General features: G+C 36.1%; 1 protein-coding gene across 3 annotated transcripts in view; it reads left to right on the top strand.

Annotated features, from left to right (window-relative positions):
- PALS1 (protein associated with LIN7 1, MAGUK p55 family member) overlaps positions 1-18,758 on the top strand; it is a 55,313-nt gene that overhangs the window by 21,839 nt on the left and 14,716 nt on the right. For 2 of the 3 annotated variants that reach the window (XM_061997992.1, XM_061997993.1), the window contains 5 exons: positions 5,285-5,798; positions 9,674-9,882; positions 15,751-15,828; positions 16,529-16,675; positions 17,281-17,442. In XM_061997992.1, coding sequence (XP_061853976.1) covers positions 5,432-5,798; positions 9,674-9,882; positions 15,751-15,828; positions 16,529-16,675; positions 17,281-17,442 — 963 coding nt within the window. In that variant the 5' untranslated portion in view covers positions 5,285-5,431. Of the gene's footprint in view, positions 1-704; positions 763-5,284; positions 5,799-9,673; positions 9,883-15,750; positions 15,829-16,528; positions 16,676-17,280; positions 17,443-18,758 lie in introns of all 3 variants that reach the window. The other variant, XM_061997994.1, reaches the window with a different exon arrangement.

The raw sequence follows: 18,758 nt of genomic DNA, 5'->3' as shown, positions 1-18,758 counted from the left end.
CTTGGTTTTGAAAGACATCAGGCTGCTACAGTCTGTACCAGATATTTCAAATACTATTGAACGCTATAGCAAATATCTGTAAAGTATTGTCTACTGTAAGCTCCAGTCTTTAACTGTTCTCAAGTATTGGTTGATTTTTTTTCACTGCGCAGCATGGTTTATGTTGTGTTTTCCATTATGTAATTGGCATTCAAGTCCCTTAATCTTACAGGTTGATGGAAACACTATTGAAGAAACAAATGATGCTTGGGAGATAACATAGGAAGAGCTGTGATTTCTTTATTTTTTTTTTTCTCCCCCTACACTGAACTTCCATTTGTGGAATTATTAAACTGTTTTACATTTACTTTGTTGCTTCTTGATTGTTATGCCTTGGATTTTGCTTGCTTTGAAATCTGAAGCACTGAGTGAAAATACTCGACTATCCATCATCATGTGGGTTATTAATAATTGCTGGTACAGATCTCTAGCATAATTTTATGTTCATATTTTGCTAGTAATTCAGATATCAGGAAGCATCTTGTATGTGATTTTTATCTAACTTTTAAACCACTTTAGCAACTTAGAATTCCTCTTCTAGTTATTTTGAATGAGTCTTTTAATATACTGTGTCTGTCAGAGTATATGGCTTTCAGCTGGTGATAAATCCTTTGCACTGTGCCTGATGTTAAATATGTATTTCTTTTTTTCTAATGTAATTACAGATGTAGGTTGGGCTTTTATGCTCTCAATTATGCCGAAACTAATGAAATTCTGCTGGAGGTGAGTGCTGAACTCCCTTGCAGTCTTTCAGAATTAACAGCTTTAATGAATTTTAAAAAGGGAACTATCAAGTCTAATCATACTGCTAGCATTGAAAGAATTTCAAACACCACCAAAATGTAACACACAACCTCAGCCTCTAGAAAATGTCATTTTTGATCTTTGGAAGTTGCTGAAGCAAAACAAATTTAATTTTACTGTACGGAATTTAGTTGTAAAAGAAATTAGGATTGGTACGCGCACCAGCCACAGTCCCCAGGAAGCAAATGAACTTAAACTGCCTTACATCACTTCTGTTTCTGTCCTGTCAGTATGTATTTTATACTAGCATCTGTCTTGCACACCAAGGTGATTGCATTTCTATATGTTTAGGCTATGTTGATAGAGCTTTTAGGGTCTGTGCTTTTAGTATATTAAGGGGAGTTAAGAGATGATGGAAGCCCGACATTATTAGAAGTCAGAAAGAAGAACGTTGCATGGCTTGTAAAATACAGTATTTTTGAGAATAGTAAGTATAGTTAGCAAGACAATGTTTGTGGGTTTTTTCTTGAACTTTGTGTGGTTTTGAACTTGCACCAGAAATGTGGTCAGTTGCTGTTCGTAATTGCTTGACAGTGAAATTCTTACATGATGCCTGATGATGATAAGAGTGACTGAAAAGCTTTCTGAATAGCTGTGCTTACATTATATGAACCCTACTTATGTTATACAAACCCTGCTCTGCAGGGCAAACATTTGCATAGTAAAAGTAGTCTTTGAAAAAGAGACTTTCACATATGTTTTGCGAGACCATATTGGTAAGACTTGTCATACAAAGTTGAACAGGAAACAGTCATAAATCAACTTTATTTGGAAATATTTACAGACCACATGAAATGTTTCTCCTGTTGGACATTGGTAGTTCAAAGGATGACAGTTTAACCCTATTAAGCTTTGAGCAACAGGACTATAACATAGAGACATGTACTTGTCTAAAGAGTATAAAAGCTGCTCATGCTAAGTTATAAAGTGGAAGAGAATTCTGTTAATTACAAACATTGGCTTATGTATTTTATAGATGAGGTAGTAAAAATCAGTATTATTATGTCTGTAAGATTGCCTCTTCAGTGTAAGAGCTCATGTAACAGAATAAGCTCCTCTTAGGCTGAAAAGCTGGTTTATTGGATGATTCGCAACTTGCAGAGAACAGACTTGGTATAACAACTCTTCCTTTTTGTTGTTATATTTGGGATTTTTAAAAACAGCAAAAGAAACTGTCAGAGAGAAAAGCCAAGAAAATGTTTCTGAAGTTATTCATCATAGGAGACTTTTGATGCCCTGCTTATGGGTTAGAATAAATTTTTCTGTTTGTGCTGCCTGTCTCAAACTGAATCTTATTTTTAACCTCCACTACAACACACCTTCATTTGAGCACACAGTTAACATTTTATCAGTGTTATACTTTACATTCTAAGTTCTGTAGGGCCATTATAGAGAGGGGCTTCAGAGCTCATCTGAAGTTTTTCCTTATGTGCACATTTCATTTGTTGCAACTGGGCAGTAGCATTGTCACAAAACTGTTGGAGTTGAGAATTTGTGATGTCTGAAGCAGACTTGAGAGAGCAGGATAAACACTGGGCTTAGGTTTGGAAGGGGTCACCTGTTATCAGAAGTTCTTTGATTAAAGGAAGTTGTTCCAGCATTCCAGACTTGCAGCATGCCCCTGCTTTCATGGATTGCCAACTAGTTATATCTGAGGGATTGTGTTTTTGTGGAGTTAGACAACTCAATTTTGATGCTGTGTGATAAATTACGTTTCATATCATCTTTTGTATTACCTGAGCATGATTACTTTGCCTGTATTGTTTATTGCCTGCTTCAAAGGCTTTCTGGGATATCAAGAATAATTTCTATTCAAAGTTCTCTTAAAACTCTCTTAAATTTTGACAGCTTTCTAAATTGCTTTTGATGTGTGTCTGCAGGAGAACTAACTTTCAGTAACTTTTTTCCCTTTCTTAACTGACTTAACTCAGATGGTAAATTCTCAAAATGGGCAGCTGTTATTACAGGCCATTTAAATGTCTGTTTCAAGAATTTATATGCCCTTTGAATCTTGTGTGGAGCTAACACCGAAAATGTAAAAAATTTCACTAATGACTGCCTGTTACTAATACTTACATCAGACTGTATTTTTGTTTCTGTGGTCTTCAGTGTTTATTACCAGAGAGTTTAAAAAACTTCTCATTCATACAGATACATGAGTTTTTGTTGTGCCCTTTTTCTGACTTAACCTCAAAACACACTCATTGCCTTAGGTATCTGGTAGTTTAAATTTGATGGAGGAAATGGTGCTTATCTCAGTTTTGCTAAGTATTTGCCATCAACTGCATTTTATGAGGTGTAGATTCTTTAGTGAGTGTGACATAAATTAGCTTACACATGATTGTTGTGGTGGTAGCTTTAAAGTTGGATTTTACTTCTTGCATATCCTCAGAGGATATCCTCATATCCTCAGAGTAGTCTTGTCTTGTTTAGTGCTGCATAAATGCATCTTATTCGTTCCCTCAAATTGCTTTAACAGCTGTTAGTTGCACTATATGGAGTGAGGAATGTGAGTTTTCTTTCAGTTTGTCAGAGTTGCAAAAAAGATGAATGTAACTTTCTAAAGGCTCAATCTTAGGCAAGCTATGGCCAATACAATGTAGATGAAAGAGAATTAGAATCTTACACAGTTAAGTCATCGCTGTTTGTAATTTTATTGTACCCAGGGAGACATTCTTTTCTGAGCTTATTTCTGTACAGTGAAGTTGCCTCTGCTGAAGGGGAATGTAGCTTTCTGAGGATCATTTTGCTAAATTGTCTGCCTCTCCAAATTTCAGAGACCAGTTCTTGACATTGTGCTTCATATAACTCTGAATACAAACTATATGTGACTTTATTCTTTGAAAAGCTATTCATTTTAAGTTGAGCACTAACTGAAAGTTCTACGGGTGCCAAATAATTGGGTGCTACCTGCAGTGCTAGTCCCACTACTGTGCAACTTTTGATGGACCATTTTTGTTGCCTGAATTTTTTCTGAATGTTGAGCATTGAAATCCTTTTTACTCATCAGTCCAGTGCAATTTGGTGTCTTTTAAAGGAAAAAAAAATTGCCTCCACGGAAATGCTTTAACATTCGCTTCTTGGAAGATTTTAGTAATAGTGGCTAGACAGGAAACAAGTAAAGAGAATTGTTCTGGTGTTGCTGTCTGTAGTTGTATACTACTCCTTACTGAAAATCAAAAGCTGTAAGCACTTAGAATTGCAAGCTGGCAGAAACTTGTGTAGGAGTCTTTATTGCTGCTTCTTTGAAACAGTACTATTGACATTTAATTTTCAACTTAATTACAATTTAAGGATCTTTCCCTTCCTCCTCCAAACACAAACATTTGGTTTAAGATAGTTGATGGGTTGGGGTGTTTTTGGTCTTGCTGCTTTCAGTTGTATAATAAAATGTTTAGATATTTTGTTCTACTTCCTTTCAGTAACAGGGATTTTTTTTTTAAGTTCCTTTTTATCTTTTAAAGTGTGTTGGTCATAATGTACACAACTATTTGTTAATTTTATTACCTTTACTTGGACATGTTGAGGATAGGGTATCATTGGCTTCGTGATATGGAAGAGCAATGTGGAGTAATACAGTTTTATATATTATATTGAAAAGCTGAGTTGTTGTATATCTCAAGACTCCTCTTTAGCCTGAATCATCAAGAATGATAAGCCAGATTCAGACATAAGGAATGTAGTGGAATGTCATTATTTGACTGTAGAAATTGTTCTCTGTCAAATCTGCACCTCTTTATGTGCCCACACAAGGGGTTTTATTCCTGTATTTAATTATTTCTGCTTTAATGGACACCTATGGAAAGTATTAAGAGTGGCTGCTAACCAGAACCATCCTGCCTTTAGCCTAGGACTTTATCCCTACTTGAAATTGCCTAAGTGCAGCTGCAGTCTATTTTAGATAGTATCTTTTGGAAGAACTCTGTGCTGGACCTGTCTTCTCTGGACCTGGGAGGCACTTCTTACATGAAAATGCTTCAATTTATGAACAAGAAATACAGATATTACTTGTGTTAAACTGATTAAACTTCTTGAGAACATGTTGTTTGTAAGAAGCTATTCACATTTAGTGTTGGTAGGATTGTAAACGTGCTTAGTGTTGGAATTTTTAAGAATGAAAGGATAAATTAAAACTAATTTGGCACTTCAAGAAAACTGCTGATTTGCAATTGTGTATGTTATGTGAAGAATCTCCCACTGCTTTGATGGAGAAATGTAAGTGACTTTAGCATTAATTTGAACAGAACTCCTTTTATACTACTGACACTCGAAGTTTCCTAAAGTGTGTGACAGTTCTGTAGTTCTTAATAAGGGAAGAAGCACTATGTAAACATGGAGGAAAAGTTTAATTGTTCGGATGCCTGGGGACCTGGAGAACTGTCTTAGGTTTTTGCTTATTAATCCAGTTATTTGCTAACTTATTTTTAATATCTTTCATTAGATTTTCTTACTGGATACTTCTTCAACTGTCTTGTGATGAAAGGGAAATATTTTTGAAGTTATAATGGATTCTACACAACATCACAACAAAAACTGTCCTAACAGCAGCATTTCTGTTTGAAGAGAATAAGTATAATCACAAAGAATCATGACAACTTCTCATATGAATGGACACATTGCAGAAGATTCTGACAGTGATGCAAAAAATGTGGATCTTTCTTCTCTTGAGGAACCTCAGAAGCATAGAGAAATGGCTGTTGATTGCCCTGAGGATTTGGGCTCCAGGATGATGCCCATACGGCGGAGCGCTCAGCTTGAACGAATCCGTCAGCAACAAGAGGACATAAGGCGTAGACGGGAAGAAGAGGGAAAGAAACAAGAACTGGACCTTACAGCTTCCATGAGGCTAAAGAAACTAGCACAAATTCCCCCTAAAACTGGAATAGATAATCCAATATTTGACACAGAAGAAGGAATTGTTTTAGAGAGTCCTCATTATACTGTGAAGACACTGGGTAGGTAAAATGAAATGAATGAGTTAACGGAGAAAAGTATTTAGTTGATGTTAATGTTCTTTTAGGCCACTGAAAACCTAATTTAGATAATCATCTTATACAGATTTCAAGTCTTCTGGTCCTTTGGATTTGCGATGTTTCTGGGTTTTTTATTGATTTAGTCAATATGTGCCTCATGGAGTGGCTTTTCAAAACCAGTCTGTTTGGGAAACAGTTAAATACCCTGTGGATAACTAATAATTTCAGTGGATGTCTCCATCTTCTTTAGGCTGGGGAGAACCATGCAAATAGTGCGTAGTTTTATTATGTTTGAAACACAGAGCAGAATAAGCAATGAATAAACACTTACTATCATTTAAAATTGAAACACAAGAGTTTTTAATAAAGATAAACATGCTGGTGGTTTCTTCTTACACAGATTGTCTTGTAGTAATTGGCACCTAATATAACCGACATTTTCTCATAATGAATTGGCATTGGTAGTGAAAACCTACTTTCCTTGGCACTTAGACATTGATGAAAATATAACATTAGGAATTTCAGAAGAAGCAGATTCTGAAATTGTTCATTTCATAGCTGTCATTGCTTCAACTGTGATTGTATTGAAAAAGTTCCTAAACTGATACTTATGCTTGAGGAAGTAAGTTTATCTAAAGCATGGTATGTCACTGTAGTGAAAAAAAGGCACTGTGAGTTTATAGTTTTCTAAATCTATACCTGTTCTGAGACCCAGACTGCTTTTTTTTTTGTTTGAGCTGCACTAAAAACTCTTGTTATTTTTTCCTATTGGCCAGTAGTTGAGAATAGAGAGTGAAAAATATCTATTAAACTGCTAATTATTTTTTCTTCATCTTTGGTATGCGTGTGCCCAAGCAATGTTTCTGTTAAAGACATGTCTCTATTCTGTAACCTCTGGTAATCCTTAATGTACAAATCCCTACTTAAAGAAATTTAGCTTGAAAGGGTCATCAGGAAGTTGTCCTGTCCAACCTCTGACTGAAAGCAGGGTCAGTTACAAAGGAAGACGTACTTTGCTTTAGCACAGGACTTGTCAGCTTCTGTCCCAGAGATCTCTTTGTAATTAGCAGATTCTGTACTTTATGAAGTGTTAGATATTTAATTGTAAAATTGTTTTCTTAGAGGGAATACAAAGCGGAAGATGCAAAAAAATTATATAAAAAATAGAAGTGACTTCTGTTGGGAGTTGCTTAGCCACAGAGGCTCACAGCTCTTAAGACTGACTGCAGGAGGAATTGGAACTACAGAAGGGAGGAGAGTGACTGGGAATAAGAAAGCTGAGTCTAGGTGTCATGCTTGGAGGGAGAGCTACCTGAATATAGCTAGGGTTGTTGCTTTATGAATATATATGTACACACACTTACACAGTTTCATAGAGAGGATTTGAGTCCGTTATTGTTAATACTTTTTTACTTGAGTTGGAGAGGACAGATTTTTTTTTTTTTATAACGTACATATAGAACTTTTTGGTCTTCAGGAATCTTGCTAATCCATTACTGTGTCCAATAAATAACTGCTAGTATATGAAATTTTTCGCAGTTCATCTATTTGGTTGTACTGTATTTCTGATCTACTCTTCTCCTGACTCTTTCCATCTTCCCACTTCTACTGTCCTGATGAGTGCTTAGTCACTTTCATAAATCTCTAACAAGCTTTGTTGGGAGAACCCCAAATAAATCTGGGCAAACGCTAGTGAATTATAGAGACGTTAAACTGCCTTTATTCAATCTTTTTTCTTAAAAACTTATTTTAGTTTTCCTTTTTTGGGTTGTTGGGGTTTTGTGTGTATGTGTGAATCCACAGAGCCTCTGCTCTATGATAGATGTTTCAAATAACAATATTGACTGGATTGTCTGTATTTTTAGTTTTGAAAATGCTTCATAAATGACAGTGTCTAATTTGTCAGATCTCTGACACTGCTTTCATCTTTTCATGTTAAAAACAAAAAATACCTGGCAGACTAGTTAAAACAAATTGAATTTTATTTATAAAAATAAGACAAGACACTTAAAACAGTTTTAAAGGATGTGTTTGTTATCAAAACAATATGATTTATACAGCTGTCTTAATGGAAAGAACTTTCTGTGCATCTAGACCATGTGCATGCAAGTAGAAAGAAATTAACTCTATCCCAGCCAAAACCAGCACATTGGCTTTTCCACAGCAGTATGCTTCTAATAAAAGGCAGATTCTTTTTTCTATAGTTTGTTCACCTAATTTAGTTAAGTTAGTGTTTGACATTTCATATAAGTAAATCTTCTATGTCTACAGTGGAAATCTTTTGTAATGTTTTATACCTTGGGCAAAACTTACGAGCATGTTACAAATAAACTTTCAGAAATGGTTTGGATAAAACAATACCTTTCCTAGTCCTATGATTCAAGGAGCATTAGAGTATTAGTACCAGCACATACTCGAGAGATCTATAAAAAAGCTTGGGAATTAAAATATCGGTGTTGACATATAATAAAGCCAATTATCTTTCTTAAGTTTGCTGTTCATAACTTTTTGTTTAAGGTGACACACTATTTGCTTTTCTCCTTTCTTCTAATCTAACACATTAAGCTGTGACTGCAGGTCCTCCCCTGCAGTTGCATACTTTTTCCGTGACAGTCTTTTGATTAATGCTTATATCACACACTGCTCAGTCACATTCCAACCATTTCATAGCCTAATGGAAAAAAGACTGCAACAGTTCTTGTAAAAGAAGACTTTAAAAAAAGTAGTAAATTGCTAATTGATCTGCGATTAAAAAATGGACTTGTTCTGCTAAAGAACCTTGACATTATTCTGTGAGTAAATGCAGATGTTAGTCTTTTACTGAACTTTTTTTTCCTCTAGTCAATCCTTTCAGTAGGAAATATCTAGAGTTAGTATTTTGTTACCTGGCATTTATTAAAAAAAAAAAACCAAACCAAAACAAACAAACTCAAAAAATCCTGCACTGAGATTTAATCTGTGATTTTAGAATTCAGAAACAGGAACCTGGAGAGAGTTGGGCATGCTCAAAGCCAGATAAATATGTTGTGTTATGTGTGTTTCGGGTTTTTTGGTTTTTTTTTAAACAAGTGACTAGGAAATTATTTGCTAGCTTTGGGGGGATATTTCATTTCACTCCTTTCAAGCACTATTTCTTTTTTCAGAATTGCGGTGGCAGGAGGTATTTGTTTGCTGTTGCAGGGTGGGGAAATGGTTTGGTGTGAGGCTTTGCATCCAGCACGACACAGGTGAAGATTCAGTGTAGAAAGGGAATTATACTGTTTTTTGTAAGAATGGATGACACAGAAGGAGCTATTAGAGTGCTGAAAAGAGAGTATGTAGATGCATCTAGAATAGGACACCTTGATTACACACTGATAGACATTCTCTATCTATATCTTGTATGGAATGTGTACATACATGTGTATGAATTCTCAAATATACAAGAGGGGATAATCAATTCAGAACTAATGGAATAAAATAATTTTTTGCATAGGAAGAGGTGAAAATGAGGTTCTTCTGTAATGCCTCACTGTTTTCTGAATCAGGTGACAGTAACAAATAGCAGAATTTTAGGTTGGTGTGGTTTTGTACTGATACCTGCTTAGTTAAAATTTTTCCATGACATCTGTTTTACACTAGGCTTAAAAAAAAAAAAAAAAAAGCTTGAAAACAGTGCACTTCCTCAGACTTATTAGCAGGTAAGTTCTGCTAATAAAAGTTGGTGAATAATGGATAAGTAATTAATTTGCATACATCACTGCTGATTTAAAAATGGAACAGCAAAAATTTTCTGGTGAAAATCTTAATGTCATCGTTACTAAATTATGAGCCTTGTTAACTTGTACCTTATTTGTATTTTATTATTTCTTACCTAGAAGTGGAAGAGCTGTTAACTTCTCTTAAGCATATCCAGCACATTTTGGTAGACCCTCAGAGCCAAGAGGATATCTCTCTCATTTTACAGCTTGTTCAAAATACTGACTTTCAGAATGCATTTAAGATACACAATGCTGTTACAGTGCACATGAACAAAGCCAGCCCTCCATATCCTCTCATCTCCAATGCACAAGAACTAGCACAAGAGGTATGTACAGTATGCATCTCTGTGATATATATGAAACCTGTAATCATAGCTGCTGTTAAAATATGTACTTGTCAAGCTTGTCTGAGTTGTTGAATGTTGAATATGAAAGGGATTATAATAACCACTGATTGCTGTATCCGGTTTTTCCAGATTTCCAAACAGTAACCATGAAAATATTTGGGGGATAAGAGCTCCCTTTTTAGCTTGGGTAGATACATAACAGAAAAGGTACTATGTTTAAAGATGGGGAAAGAGAGGAGCTATGAACATCTAACTTTTTTACCTTCAGTATTCCTTATTCTAAGCATTCAGGAATTTATTTACAATTCGCTATTATTGTGACTCTCCTTTGTGTTCAGCCATGGTTCTTAAGTTGAGAGGCATCTCTGAAAATAAAACCATAATGGAAACCAGCATTCTGCTATAAAGTGAGCAGCACATCCCTTAATGTTTTAATTCCTGCTGTGATGGTCAGATTACACTTTTTTGTCTGATGGGTAGCAGTTCTTTTATAACATTGAAATGTACTTTTAGAAATTCACTTGAGTGAGATTTATTTTTAACTTTGGTCTTTCCAGTCAAATCCTAACTGTTTGGCATTTTTACAGTTTCAGCCATGTTAACTTCTTTCAGGCTTATTCACTTGAGTATAGATGGACAATACCTGTATCCTGGAGCTTCATAAGCATTAGTAGAAATTTACAGAAAACTCATCAAAAGTTGCTGGGAACCAAATGAGTTTTCACATGTGGCTGGATGCAGCTAAGACCCTCTGAGGGACTGCTCAATAACTTTTATCTTCATTTGCCATGACCCAGTGCATGTATATATTGCAATGAAGTGTGGCTACATCTTATTACAGATATATATTTAACTTTAGTTACTTTGAATTCCATTTTCAGTGCAAACGTAGTACTGTAGCATTCAGCAAAGCCAGATCCAGAGGCTGGGGAAATGGTCCGGTGTTTAGTACCCAGTGAACCAAACTTACCTCTTCAAAACTGGCTTAGGTATGCCAGTTGGAGTACCTGAGCAAGGATATAGCCATTCTTCAGTCTCTCCAATTCCCGTATGACAGGAAGTTGATTTTTTTTCGTAGTAGTATCTGGGTTTTTTTTCTTCTGCAAACTATTTTTTCCAACAGCTCTTTCCACTCTCCTTCCTTGTCAAGGAAAACAGCGTCATGTCAAGCTTGAAGTTCTTTTTGCAGAAGAAATTACTGATTCTCAAGGAACGTCATTTATATGTTCTCTGAAGGTGCAGTGTGCTGCTTAAACTGCAGCTTAGGATTTTCCTCTATAGGTTTGTCAATAAGACAGTGCCAAAACCATGTGGAGTATTTTACAAATGAGATTTTACAAATGTGAGCTTCGCTTTGGCTTATTCATCAGCCTGTAAGCTGCCATAGGATCCCTACTAGGCTGTGAACCTGAAGGAAGGAACATTTTCATTTAATTTCTGTTTGTAAACTGCCTCCCCAAACATCCACTTTACACTGGCTTGGTTTGGGATTTCATGCAGATACAAGCCAGAGTTTTTGAATCTTCATTTGTAATATCGGATGTTACAGATTTATCTCTTGATAAAGCTGATTTTTACCCTTTATGGGTAAGAAATCCTTTTATTTGCTACTTAATACAAGTTTCCAAGATGGAAAATATGCCTGGGAAAGCTCTAGGTCTGTTTCCAAACTTTCCTGTTTCTCCCCAATTTCCCTACCACTCACCTTCCCAATACATTCCTCTTTTTTTTTTTTTAATGGTAATTTGATAAATCCAAACATCAGAAGGTGGTGGAAAGCCAGTTTTGTGTCTCCGTGTGCAATCCATGATGGAAAGTTAAGCATAAAGAAAATATTTACTTAATCTAAAATGTTTACATTAATGGAATTTTGTCATCACCCAAGAGACTGTTGTGTAAAAGGCAAATGTATTCCTGTACTTGCTTTGATTCTTCATCTCCCATCTTTGTCTTGTCCAGCCTTAAAATTCCCGAAAAGTCAATATATTGCACAAATCTCTTCCTATTTCCAGCTGTAATCTAGTTTCTCAGTGATCCAACTTCTGCTGCATTTAATTGCCTTGTATTTTGCAATATGTTGTATAGAACCCTGAAATTATTGAAACAGAAATTCAGGCCAGATATTTCTGTGACTGACAGAAGTGTCTCGAGGAACCCCTTGAGGCCTTCATTCACATTTTTCAATACTTCCTGGTCTTGCCTGAATAAAAGATCATACACTTGTTTTTCAGATCCTTTAATCCTTTTGGAAAAGCTTCTGTAATTGTTATGGTAGCAATACAGGAGGAAGTTATTTCTGCTTTAGGAAAAGTTGGATTTGTTGTTTTGGGTTTTTTTCTTACTCTGACAAAGTGTCTGTCTTACATTCCCAGGTTTTTCTTGTACTGTATCTTTCAGTTGTGTTTTGCTTTTTCAATCCCTAAACATAGGCATGGCAAGCTCCCCCAGAAAGCAGTTTGTTTACTTACTTCAGAGTGGTTTTTTTTTTGAAGAGACACTTGCAGAAGCCTGGATTTAAAATGCTGATAGTGTCTTGAGGATAAAAGCCACAAGGCATTATGAGAAAGAGAAAAATAGCAGATACATGCATAACATTAATTTTAAATGGCAAGTAATGGTAATGTGCATATTTTAGTACACAAGTCATCAGCAACAATGTATAACTCTGAAGCTGTCTCGGAGTGCATGTTCTAATTTAAAGCTGCAGACAGGTGTTGTTTGAGGCTTTACAATCTGGAAGAGAACCTGGAGTTAATAGTTCTGTAGCTCTAACAAGGGAAGACAGTTTGCAACACCATTTCATATTGCAAAATGAAACATCCTTCCTTTAAAAAAAAAGTAAAAATTAATATTAATTAAATTACATTTTCGGAAGGTAGTGGGGGGAGTTTTGTTTCACTGAACTTCATTGGAAAAATCTAATTTCAGTTACTCTTTAACTGATGATTGCTTTTATAAATGTGTATGAACAGTCTGTTAGGAAGAACTGTTGATTTTTCATTTTTAACTACTAACAATACATCATTGAAATGGTACATTCTTATTTTCTAGCCACCTTTAGGAAGTTCTTAAAATTAGTAGTACACTTGTACAATTAACTTTTCCCACTGATTCTGATAACCAGGGACCAATAACTCAAGATCTCTTTCCTGTTTTTTTTTTTTTTTAAAGAAACTTTAATTGAATTTAAAAGATTTAATGAAGCACTTGAGCTTAATGAATTTATTATAGTGAGCTAATCTTCATGTGGAGTCTTAAATAAAAATAGCCAGTAAACATCAAGTGTAATTAAATTGATTTTAAATCCATTTAAACTTGACCAAGATAGGGGCAAGAATTATGGGAACATGGTCTGAATCTTGACCTTGTAAGAGTATTTGTTGCGGCATTCAAGACAGTTGATAATTTTTGACCTGTAACAGCACATAATAGGCTCAATTCATACAGCCTACATTTCTAAGGATTTTCAGCTTGTCACTGTACACTTCAGCCAGTGCAGGCAATTAAACTACATCAGTACTAGAGGACAGACTGGAAGATTGTAGCTTCTGGTGTAAGTGCATTTCAATGTGTATTCCCTTTGACAGTCCTGCTCAACTGAGAGTAAACAACAACAGGATTTTACAGGTGCAGTTAAATTATGAATGTTTGCTATCACTCCACCATGTGCCTCCACAGTACATGCCTTCAAATTATGGTGTGTATAATGAAACCAAATTGATAGCTTTTGCGGGTCTGCTTGAACTGAAGTTGATGTAGTTATTAATAACAACTAGACTGAAGATGGAAGAAATTACTATTATTGCCACGTATTTTGTGTGGCTTCCCTGTGCTATCTGTAGTGTGTCACCTCTGGAATGGCAGCCTACATTCATATTTTGGAATCTGGTAAGTTTGTGGGATTCATTACCACAACTAGCAAAGGAATCTGACACGTGGCAACACCAGTGTAGTAAATGGTGTGTATAGCAGCTTGAAGCTTTCCTGGCATTTCATTAAATAAGCAAATAATTAAGTGTATCTTTCTGAAAAATGGGGAGGGAAGAACTATTAAAGTTTTGAATAGTAAAATTATTCAAAGCAGAAGTTGAACTTGAATAGAAAAATATGCACTGTACATGGAATGACTGGCTGGGCCTGGTTACTGTCAAATCCCCAACTTCTAACCTTGTATTCTAAAGATTTTCTTGCTTATAGGACTTCTAAGTTGCTTTCTGAGTAGATTTTCCTGTAAAAGAGTCACAAAGATTGGATAAATAAGGCTTTAAATCTTGTAGTTCTTTCAATAAAGGATTTACAAGTTCTTTGAAAGTAGAGACCTGAAATAAACCTCTGTGTGAAAGTCTTAAGTATAAAAGATTCTTCTTTCAACACATAAGAAAATTTGTTATTGAGATAGATCCTCTACGGTCATCTGTTTGTTATATGACACCCCAAAATTCAGGCTAAGTTGGGGGTAATGACTGAGGTCAGGCCTATATGAAGCTGAATTCTTTCTGTTCTCAAGGGTTTTAAAGAAATCAGCTTAAAAATGTAAATCTGGCTTCTGTGACTTTTCAGAGTTATACTAGGCTTGTTCACCACAGATCATGTTCTAGGGATGTCAGAAAGAAGATATTTGGAGGCTGTGCCAGGTTTATTGCCAAGCATGGGAACTTGGTCAGAGTATTTTGTTGGCATTGTAACCATCTTGCTCCATGTGAATGGTTCATTTAGCAGCTTCTGTTAGAATTAAAAGTTATCTTTACTTTTTTCAGTGCTGTCATCTGGTAGCATCCGAAAGAGTTGTTAGCATTTCTGTAGATAGCTGCTTTTAGGGCAGACGATCTTCAGACCTTTAAATAATGTTACATGACAAAAAAAATTAATTTCACTGTGGAACTTGTGATTTCTTGATTTACTGTAAGTGTAGAAAAACTCTTGGGGGAAAAAAAAATCTGTCCCACTTGAAAGCAGCTGCTCTGATATGTATAATCTACTCTTCATGTCTCTGGACTCGTTTATGCTTTTGGATTTGCGTGCCTTTGGTCAGATTAGGCTAGAGGATAATGGCTACGGAAAATACCTTCTTCAGCATCACCTTTGGACTTCCCTACTCCTGGCTTTCTCTGTAAGCATACCAGGATTTTCTAGGATTTGCAAGAGATGATGGCGAGACATGTTTGGTAACTGTATGAGAGGGCAAACCTTTTTAGGCAACTGAAGCTGCTTGAGCAAAGCAGTTCTTCTGTTAATATGGATTATTTTGGAAACAGCCAAAGAAATGTGGTTTCCTGGGAGCTTTTGAAGTTTTGACCCGTATACTTTAAAGCAAGATCTTGCTCCAGCATGTGTTGCAAAACCTGTTGTGGAATCTTTGGTCTTCCTGTTGGTGCAAATAGTTTGGGTATAAATAAACTGTTGGCTCTTAAGAAAAAGGGAGACTAATCAAATTAATGAAAAATCAGTCCACTTTAAAAGACTCAGAACATTCACGTTATAAACTTCATTGTGGTTGATCTCGCTACTGTGTTTCTTTCTAGGGTTAAATTTTTTTGTGTGCATCTCTGGTAACTGAACTTGTTGCCAGTCTTGTTGGTATGGACAAATCTGTGTGTTGCACTGAGTACACAATTAGATTTGGTAGATAATCACTATGGCAAAATATGCCGGAGTAGTCCTGTGGGCTCCTTGCGTGTTTTCTTAGTGTGTACCAGATTAACCTCAATTACCCTGTAGAACAGTTACATGGATACACTTCCCTTTCAGTAAAACTAACAATTGCAACTAGGGGTTTGTGCTTGAGCAGGGGAGAGGATTGATAAATCACTGAGTAGATGAAAAGTTTTCTACTTGATTTGTTTTCAGGTGCAGAGTATTTTGAAACCCAGTCACCATAAAGATGGGCAGGAGCTCAATGCTTTGCTGAATGCCCCTCACATGCAGGTAAAACAAAATGGAGCTTCTGATCTAATGGATGTAATTCTTGATGATGTTTTTAATATAATTATTTGCAAATATTTTCGGCTGACAGGGCAAGGATGGATCTTATTGTTCAACTCTATGCTGATCTCTTAATTTTTATGTACAATAACGAGTTTCCAATTACAGCAACTGATGAAAACTTTTGATGGATTGTAGTGCATGATTGTATTCAGATCTTGCTACATTCCATAGGTATTACAAGGTAATTTGCACATAAACAATGTAGCAATAGATCAGTAGGGTAAGAGCAATACATGAACTGCTTTGCTTAGCTGTGTGATTTTCTTTTTACAGCTATTTCATGCTTACCATAGGGTGTATAAAGAGAATTTTTAGCTGTGAGGATTCTCACTGCAGTAACTTATGTCTAAATCCTCAGTCACACATTAATACATATTTAATATTTATTAGACCAATACCTAGGCTGTGTGTTCAAAATGGCTTTTCTATTTTTTTACAATCTGAAAAGTTTTTGGAAATTACGTAGCAGTAAGTGCTACAGAGCTGTGATAGATGACTGCTTTTATTGCTTGAGTCAGTTTGCAAGGTTCTGTAACCTGCAAAGACAATGCAAATTGCAGAATTTCAATGGACTCTAGTATTTTGTATACATAGAAAATTTCACACTTTGTGTAACTGAGCTAATTTTGTTTGACTCCAGGCACTTTTACTGGCTCATGATAAGGTTGCGGAACAAGAAATGCAGCCAGAACCTGTGGCAGATGAAAAGATTTATGAGAATGTCGGCATGTATGGAGGGGAAACAGTTAAAATAGTTCGTATCGAGAAAGCTCGGGATATTCCTTTGGTATGTACTGCTACTCACTCAGTTATATGTAAAAGGAGGTAACCCTTGTTTATCCTTTGCAAATTGCTGTGAAAGTTTTGTAATTTGAACATGGAGGTAATGTTTACCTTGTAAACACTCGTCTTCCCTCCAAAGTGAGAAGTAGTCATAGATAGTAAATTTTCGCATATGTTGATATAGCAATAGCTGCACTATGATTTGTCATCTGTCTGTCAGCTTGGGTTTGGACAGGACTTCTGAACAGAAGTCACTATTGCAAGCTTTGCTGCAGGACAGTTTATAATCTTATGCCAGCCACGTAGTATTTTTTTTTCTTTAGCAGCTCTCATCTTCTATTTTGCATTTCTCAAATAAGTATTTCCTTAGGAATAAGTTTTTTAAAGAATCATGATTCTTACAATGTGAAATATTTCAGTTCTTCAGACTCGAGTGCAGCTTGAAGAAATTAAGCAGTGAATTTCTAACCTGGAGCATTGGGTGTGTGCATCCAAGCAGTTACTTGCAGTCTCTTTCAAAGTAGTTTCTTCACTGGCTTGGAATACATACAATCGATGGCTTTGAGTTACATCTATATAATAAATTCAGAATGTGTTGCTGCTACACAGGGTGCTACTGTTCGCAATGAAATGGATTCTGTTATCATCAGTCGAATAGTGAAGGGAGGTGCCGCAGAGAAGAGTGGTCTGTTACATGAAGGGGATGAAGTTCTGGAGATTAATGGCATTGAGATTCGTGGAAAAGATGTTAATGAAGTCTTTGACTTGTTGGTGAGTTGGATACTGCTTGTTTGAATAGCCGTTTCATAAGACTGAAGCATATTGGCTCTATTTGTTAATTGTGCTTACATTTCACATTAGTTTAAAAGTATTTTCATTCTGATAGCTAGTGTTTATGTGTGGAGGCCCATTTCAAGCTTTTTCTGTGAATAGTATGATATTAATAAGCATGATGGCAGTTATCTACAAAACTTGAGCCTACAAATGTGCAAGAGTAAGGCTGTCATCTTGATACTTACTTTTCATGATTTCGAAGAAAAAACTTTGCTTAGCCCTGAAAAGCTATGATTTTTCATCTGTGGTTGAGTCCACAATTGATAAGTGTGTGGCTGTGTAATTGTGGCAGTGTCTGACTGGGATGGAGACAAGTTTTCTCCATAGCAGCTTAAATAATGCTGTGGTTTAGGCTGACTTTAGACTGAAAGTTTTGGTAACACAGCAGTGTTTTAGCTATTGCTGTACAGTGTCAAAACCAACTCTGTTTTTCACTCTGTCCCTATCCACAAGTACGCTGGGGGTGAAGGAGAGGTTTGGAGGGGACATAGCTGGGACAGCTGACCTGGCTCAGCCACAGTGATGTAGCATACTGTATAGCATCTTACTGAGCAATAAGGACTGGATGATGTGTGATTGCTTTTTCATCACTTGCTGGGTTGGGTTGTTCCCCTTCTGTTATTAAACTGTCTTTACCTTGACCTATGGGTTTTTCTTGTTTTTGAGCTTCTGCTTATCTTCCCTGTCTTGCTGGGAAGGGAAGTGAGTGAGAAGCTGGTGGGTGCTTAGTTGCTGGCCAGGCTTAACACACCACAAACAGGACCTTTACATGCCTAGACTTCTTGTTCTTTCCCTCCTGATAAAAGCATTTTGTCTAGCAGTTGACTAGCATAGACATTTTTTTGTTTATTACACTTTCACCATTCATTGCAATACTATACATCACTTCAAAAGCAGCTAGTCAAAACTACAGACAAAAAATCCATCAGGAACTTGTAAATGCAGAGGTACTTTCTCTCAAAGGCCGTATGAAGTAGGAGGTCAGAATTACCAGTATCCAGTACTTCTCTTTTCTCATACTTGTCCCTGGCAGCTGCTGTTGATTGATGTCGAAGATCAGACATCTGATGAAAATGACAATTAAAAAAAAAGTTATGTCTTTGATACAAAACATTGCAAATAGCCACTATCACTTCATAGGGTCTTTAGGGGGGAAAAAAGAGAAATATAATTAGTAAATACTTGAGTGAACAGCTCTATGCTCTTTAGATGAATCAAAATCAGGACAGTGCAACCTATGGCAGAACCCAGGC

This window comes from Colius striatus, chromosome 6 (assembly GCF_028858725.1).
Source record: "Colius striatus isolate bColStr4 chromosome 6, bColStr4.1.hap1, whole genome shotgun sequence".
Classification (NCBI taxonomy): domain Eukaryota; kingdom Metazoa; phylum Chordata; class Aves; order Coliiformes; family Coliidae; genus Colius; species Colius striatus.
Note: the sequence above shows the minus strand (reverse complement) of the source record. Positions and strands in the feature narration are given on the sequence as shown.